Source organism: Camellia sinensis, chromosome 9, assembly GCF_055761805.1.
Source record: "Camellia sinensis isolate YWXY chromosome 9, ASM5576180v1, whole genome shotgun sequence".
NCBI classification, from domain to species: Eukaryota; Viridiplantae; Streptophyta; class Magnoliopsida; order Ericales; family Theaceae; genus Camellia; species Camellia sinensis.
This window is the reverse complement of record NC_138969.1, coordinates 196,686,627-196,694,323: the sequence shown is the minus strand read 5'-3', so window position 1 is coordinate 196,694,323 and position 7,697 is coordinate 196,686,627. Positions and strand designations below refer to the sequence as shown.

Genomic DNA, 7,697 nt, shown 5'->3' with positions numbered 1-7,697 from the left:
AGACAATTTTTTTTTTTGGGTAAATTGTCATTTTAAAAAAATTTAATGATATTATCCAAGCCAAAAATAGCATTTGAATATAGAAAGTCTGGTGCCAAAAGGGATAGAAAGTACAAATAGCTTAAGAATTGTCATATAAAAAATTCAAAAATGCTTTAGACCTCTAATTTAGAGGTAGCACTAGTGATGTGGCAGTGGGTCCCCCACTGCCACAGCCAATCATGTGTCTTGATATTTTTTTTATTTTTTTTTTTTGCTTTTCCACCTCATTAGAGGTGGGTTTAGAGATGCCTTTTTAGAGGTCTCTAGCATTGTTGTAAAAAATTTAACACCTCTGTTCTTCCTTGCGAATAATTATTGTCTTCTTACAACACTATTTTAGTTGTGCACTACCCATCTAATACCAAGAGACTATATATGCTTATTTGATTTAAAAATAAAATAAAATAAAATAAAAAGAATAAACAGTACGCAGATCACAAAACATCATTGATAAGGTGCACAATCACATATGTTCCAGACCTATGTGATAATTTCTGTGCACGGACACCAAACTGTTCAACTAACTCTGGCCTACATTTCATCTATAATTAGAAACTCCCCCTCTTCCCTCTCTCTGTTTCTCTTTCATTTCCCCATAATAACCTCTCTTTAAAACAGAGTATCTTCTCGTAATAGTCCTTTAGTATAATGATTATTTGAAGTTCCAATGTTTGTCAGTTTTTGATGCATAAAAATTATAGACAATTTTCTGGTTTTGAATTTTGATACAATTTAAATGACTAAAATCTTTAGATCTCTGTTATTTTGCTCTGTTTTGATTCCTCTGTTTTTGCTTTCCTCTGCTCAATCATGCAACAACTATGCCTTTGCAAGTAACAAAGTGTTCAGTGCATGCACTGATCTTCCATGTCTGAATGCTTTTCTTCATTGGACTTACAACCCATCTTCTGGAACTGCCCAAATCGCGTATCGACACGCTGGAATTACCTCTTCAAGTTGGGTTGCGTGGGCCATCAATCCAGAATCTCGAGCCATGATTGGGTCACAGGCTCTTGTCGCTTTCCAAAAATCCGACGGATCAATGAGTGTTTACACGTCGCCGCTGGGTAGTTACAAGACCACTTTGCAGATGGGGAATTTGAGTTTTGCTGTCTCAGATTTGTCGGCTATGTATTCGAACAGTGAAATTGTCATTTTTGCTACTTTAACACTGCCAAGCAATATGACTACTGTGAACCAGGTTTGGCAAGACGGTCCAGTTTCCAATGACTCTCCTCAAATGCATGATATCACCGTCTCTGGTCCTCATGTTCGGTCAATGGCCACTCTTAATCTTCTTTCTGGACAATCTAGAACAACAGAAGCAGGTGGAGCGGTGAATTCAAAAATCAAGAGAAGGAATGTAAGTAATTAAATCCTGATTAATCGTAGGAATATATTATGATTTTCGGATCTTTTCAGTTATATTTCTTGATTCCAAATCAAAATAAAACCACTTTTTTGTTTCGTAGTTTTTGATTTTCTGGTCTGTAGGTGCAGCGGGTACAAGGATTAAAATCTAAAAGTTAATGGGTTCTGTTTTTACTCCGTTTTCTCTTTTTTTTATGTTTTGCAAGAACCAAGTAACGATTATTTAGATTACACTAATTAGGCACAATAAATTATTTTTAAAAATATTTTAATTGTTTATTTATTGGTTTACATTACTTTCTATAACTATAAAGCATAATCATTGTAAGATAAATTGATAGAGAGAGAAATAAATTGTGTATAAATATTATTGATTTATGTATTGAATATTGATTATATGTAATAAAGAGAATGAACTCTCTATTTATAGAGAGAAATCTGAGGCATTGGATACCACAAACCCACTACCACCGAAAGCTATACAATTAATAAGTATATACTAAAGCTAAAGTTATTCAACTAACAATGATATACTAATTAACAATTATATACTAACAGCCCCCCTCAAACTCAAGGAGGATAGGAACTAACCAACTTGAGTTTGAAGAGAGTTACAAAATAGAAAAATAAACTGATAAATAAAATAAAACAGGATAGGAGACACGGTATGGTCGTGTCAGACCGTTGTAGCAGACAGTTTACGGGGTCATGTCGGACCGTTGAAGCAGACACTGTGTGGTCGTGTCAGATGTAGAAGACAGTTTACGGGGTCATGTCGGACCGTTGTAGAAGACAGTTTACGGGGTCATGTCAGACCGTTGAAGCAGACACTGTGTGGTCGTGTCAGATGTAGAAGACAGTTTACGGGGTCATGTCGGACCGTTGTAGAAGACAGTTTACGGGGTCATGTCGGACCGATGTAGCAGGACAGTTTACGAGGTCATGTCGGACCGATGTAGCAGGACAGTTTACGGGGTCATGTCGGACCGATGTAGCAGGACAGTTTACGGGGTCATGTCGGACCGATGTAGCAGGACACTGTGTGGTCGTGTCAGACCGTTGTTGTAGAAGCTAACCGGAATAAATGTCGGGACAGTTTACGGGGTCATGTCGGACCGATGTAGAAGCTGTGGTGGTGCACCGAGGAGGCGACTTAGGGAGTGCGCCATGAGTGACTTATACATGATACTGGTATAACCCCCCCTCAAACTCAAATAGGTGTGAAGATAGAAACCTATTGGAGGTTGAAACAAAGGGATTGATAAAGCTGACCGGTGTAGAAGACACTGTATGAGTGTGTATATAGGCTGCCCAAAAAATATACATGGATGTAGATATCGAGCCCTCAAAAGTCGTGCCCTCAAAAGGTGTGCCCGCACCCTCAAAAGGCGTGCCAGCAAAAGGCGTGCCCGAATGCATCAAAAGGCGTGCCATGAAAAGGCGTGCCAGTTTGTCGGCGAGAAGAGGCGCGCGATACGCGTGGCTGCCTCGGCTATTTAACCAAGACAGAGCTGAGGCAGAGGCGAAGACAAACAATTGGCGAAAATCCTCTGAAAAACTCTTCGTTTTGCTGAGAAGGTTTTGCTGAGAAGATACTCTGTAACACTCTCTATAACACTCTGTTGCCCAGAAAAAATGGCTTCGTCTTCCCGCGGGCTGCTTACCCTCTTTCCCGACCTCAACGAGTCCACAGGAGAGAGAACTGGTGCAGTGGCCAGTGAACCTCAACCAAACACTGCTGGGTTTGCTCCGCTGAACTTTCCGATGCGGTCTGTGGAGCAAAAAATGGCGGTGCAGTCGGATGTGGAAGCCAATCAGTATATGTTGAAGGCATGTGTGGAGTCCATGACGGCGGTCACAAATTTGTCGAACCGGCTGCAGAGTAGGACAAATGAGGTGCAGCAATTAAACTCCCAGCTGGCTCTGCTCCAACGCATGTATAAGGATGCGCGAGCAGAGATAAGCGTGCTAAGGGCAGAAAACAAGGAGCTGAAGCGGAAGGCCACCGTGATGTTCCGTTTTGGAGGTCCGCCATATGCGGCAGTGGAGGAGCAGGGAGTAAAGGTGCTCGGTGGCGTGGGAAACACGGAGGCAGCACCGGCAAGGACTGTCCAGGACGGAGGCAAAAAGAAGAGACCGGCGGCAGAGTAGTGGAAGTGAGGTCGGTGGTAGGCCGTCTGCAGAAAAGAAAACAAATCTTTTGGTGTGGTTTTTTTTTTTTTTTTTTTTTTGGAAGAAATTGGTTTGTTTGTGTGTTTGTTTTTTTTTTTTTTTTTTTTTTTTTTTTTTTTTTTTTTTTTTTTGGTGGAAAGAAAATAAAAGAAAATGTTGAAAAATCAGAAGTGTGTGAAATGTACATAGATATATATATATATATATATATGTAGAGAGATACATAAAACATAAAAGATAATGGAATAAATATATATACGAAAAAAAAGAAAAAAAATGATGGGAGCATGGGCGGAGAGACATGCCCATGTGTTTTCAAACTGCCAAAAGGAAGAGAGAGAAAAGGGTAATGCAGTCTGCCCTGTCTTGGTGCTGGAGCCGACAGGATGATTCCCACTATGACATTCCAGCTGGGGTTTTGCTCACTTTCGGTGGGACAATGATGAGAGTTTGTAAAATAAAATAAAATAAAATAAAATAAAATAAAAAAAAGTGCTGTGGTCTACTGAAAGAAAAGGGGACAAAATTTGGTGGATATGGTAGTGGATGATGGGTTACAACTCTTTGTTCCTGCTGGAAAATGGCTAACTGGTGGGGGGACAAAAGCGGCTAAATTGGTGGGTTGGAGGAAGAGAGAGAGAGAACTTCGAGGCAGGCATGTGTAGGGGGATGGAAAATCGACACATTATAGACATCAACAATGCTAGGCAAATGAAGAAAGAGGACGAACTCCCAACACTGAAAGCAACTCGGAGAGAGAAGCAAGAGTCTAACTTGGTGTAGATATATATAATAGTTAGTAAACTCAGAGTGAAAGCGAAACGATGGCGGCGCGGGAGTCCTGGCCGGCGACAATAGAGCGGACTGTTTCGGAGTGAATAGAGTTGATTGCGCAAACCCATGCTTTCTCTTAAATCTCAATCTCCCATGTTGAACTATCACAGAGCTACCATAGAAAGTACACACAAAGTCCACACCATGGCTAAGATATTGATCAGATTAGCCATGAAAGTCGTCCCACCGAGAAAGGTAGTGTAGTGAGTGAGAGAGAGATGAGATCCTTGAGAAGAGAGGCAGTGCAGGTATCTGGGCCGATCAGGGCTCAAAGTGAGCCAACTCTCATACGGCGCATGGGTCAGCTTCGGGAACCAGCTTGATGTGAAGGAAGCCAAGTCCCTCCTCCAATGCTGCAGAGACAACGACGTCAATTTCTTCGACAACGCCGAGGTCGACGCCAACGGCCGAGCCGAGGAGATCATGGGTCAGGCGATCCGCGAACTGGGTTGGAAGCGATCCGACATCGTCGTGTCCACCAAGATCTGCTGGGGCGGGTCTGGACCCAACGACAAAGGCTTGTCCAGAGAACACATCATCGAAGGCACCAAAGCCTCGCTCAAGAGGCTTGAGATGAGATGGACTATGTGGATGTGATCTATTGTCATCGTCCTGATTCGTCGACGCCGATCGAAGAGACAGTGAGGGCAATGAACTATGTGATCGGATCTGGTGCTGCGGTGGTGAAGTGTTGTTGAAGAATCTGCCATTGAAGAAGAAATTAGGGAAATTTGGGTTTGTCCGGCGGGCGGCCAGGGCGAGATTGCCGCCCGCCGGTGGAACGAAATTACTAGGTTCTTAACCTAGCTCTGATACCATGTAAGATAAATTGATAGAGAGAGAAATAAATTGTGTATAAATATTATTGATTTATGTATTGAATATTGATTATATGTAATAAAGAGAATGAACTCTCTATTTATAGAGAGAAATCTGAGGCATTGGATACCACAAACCCACTACCACCGAAAGCTATACAATTAATAAGTATATACTAAAGCTAAAGTTATTCAACTAACAATGATATACTAATTAACAATTATATACTAACAATCATCAATTACAGTTATTTTTAGTTATTTTGTTTTGTAGTATTTGATTTTCTTGTTTATACATGCCATGGGTTGGGTACAAGGATTCAAATTGTTCTATTTTGTGCTCTGATTTTACTCTGTTTCCTTTGTTTTCTTTCCTTCTTTCTCCTTAACCATTCAAAGAATTTTTTTGTTTCAATTACGAAGATGAAACAATATAATTTCCTATTTTTGTTTCCAATGAATTTTCAGATTCATGGAGTGTTGAATGCAATCAGTTGGGGCATCTTAATGCCTCTTGGTGTTATGATTGCGAGGTACTTGAAGGTATTTGAATCCGCAGACCCTGCATGGTTCTATCTTCATGTTACTTGCCAAACCTCGGCGTACATCGTTGGTGTTGCTGGATGGGCAACCGGTCTCCAACTCGGAAATGATTCCCCTGGCATCCAATACACTGCTCATAGAACAATTGGCATTGTTTTGTTCTGTCTAGCAACCCTTCAGGTAACCATTTTTTTTTTTTTCTCCATATAATTCGTAGGCAGTGTTTTCCATATAATTTGTAAGGATGTTCACAAATCGGATTGGTCTAGCTTTATAGTAAATCATGAACCAAACCAGTTCTTACGGTTCTAAAAAATTTGGAACTGTAGCCAAACCTTGAGCCTATGTAACCGGATAAGAACTGAACATATAAACTGTGATTCAGTTCTATGGTCCTAGAAATTTTATATTTATTAATAGGAGATATGTATATATTTTATAGTAGTAGACAAACAATAATTGAAACTTGTCAATTTCATAGTCAAGAGACGAGTGTTTTTGCTAACTACTTCTACCTTTTTGTTTTTAAATACAGGAGTATTAAATATTATTAAACAAATATATCACGGTTCGGTTTGGTACAAAATAGTCACCGAAGCATTAAAACCGTAAATCAGACCGATTTGAACAGTTCTAGCATTTTCAAAATTGAAGCTAATAAAAATCGGACCAAACCAATAGTCTAGACCAGATTGGATTGATTTATAGGTTCCACCAAATTTTTTGAATACCCCTATGGATGCAAAAATGATGCTGTCAACTCTTTTACACAAAAAAATGTATAGTTTACCTTATTTATCTTTATGTTTTCACACTATTTGTATTAGTTTCAATCGTTTTAATCTTATTAAAGAGGAGGTCGAGGTTTATGGCGTGCTTAGGAAACATTTTCTTGGTTGTAGGTGCTTGCTTTGCTTCTGAGGCCAAAAAAAGATCACAAATACAAATCATACTGGAACATCTATCACCACTCGGTTGGATACACAGTGATCATCCTTAGCATCATCAACATATTCAGGGGATTCAGCATCTTGAGGCCGGAGAAGAATTGGAAAAAAGCTTACATTGGCATCATCGTAGTTTTGGCCGCCATTGCTGCATTCTTGGAAGGTTATGCATGGATCATAGTTGCAAAAAGGAAGAAGTCCACGAGCTCAGAGAAGCTCCCACATCGCTTGAATGGTGCTAGGACACAACAAAACCGCGTAGAATAGAGAAATTCCATGGTTTTCAATTATATTTATACTCTTTATGTTGTATTAACTAGTATGTTGTTGCATTGCCTTATTTATGCATACCATTTATACATTGTGGGTGAGAGTTCCGGGTGAGGATATAGTTGTTGCAGGATTGTTAGTGTAGTTATGTTTCGATAGCCACATGTATTTGTTTCTTATATATTATATCTATTTTTGTATTTCTCTTGCTTTGCATTTATGTTGGTTTATCACTTCTTATATCTCCCCAAAATGTTCTATGATGTAATTAACTGGAAAATAGGTGCCAAAGGTCTATTCTAAGAACTCGAGCATTGGAAAAGATAGTTTCAATGAAAAAAAGTATGTGGCAGTGAAGAATTGTAACGGGTTTAAAGTTCCAAATTTTACTTCCAAGAAAAAAAACGTGTTCGAATATGAAAAAGGACTTTGTGCAATTTTTAAATGAGTTGCACCATTGTTAGTATATTATTATATGTTAGCATTGTATATTATTATACTTTAGTATTGTTATTATTATGTTTAGCTTTAGCTTTAATAACAGGCTAGCTTTATGCTTTCGGCTAGCTTTATGCTTTCGGTGCCTCGCATCCAATGTACATCACAGGCTATAAGAAGAGAGTTAGGCTCCCTTTGTAAATTAACAAAATTATATACACATCTCATTTATTCACTTGCTCTCTCTCTCTCTATCAATTTA

General features: G+C 39.4%; 1 protein-coding gene across 1 annotated transcript; it reads left to right on the top strand.

The window, feature by feature from the left end:
* The first annotated feature begins 383 nt into the window (after positions 1 to 383).
* LOC114295534 (cytochrome b561 and DOMON domain-containing protein At5g47530) lies at positions 384 to 7,197 on the top strand. Its single transcript, XM_028239783.2, has 3 exons — positions 384 to 1,405; positions 5,706 to 5,960; positions 6,683 to 7,197. Exons 1-3 carry the CDS (start codon positions 779 to 781, stop codon positions 6,992 to 6,994), a joined length of 1,194 nt encoding a protein of 397 aa, XP_028095584.1. The 5' UTR covers positions 384 to 778; the 3' UTR covers positions 6,995 to 7,197.
* Positions 7,198 to 7,697: the final 500 nt, after the last annotated feature.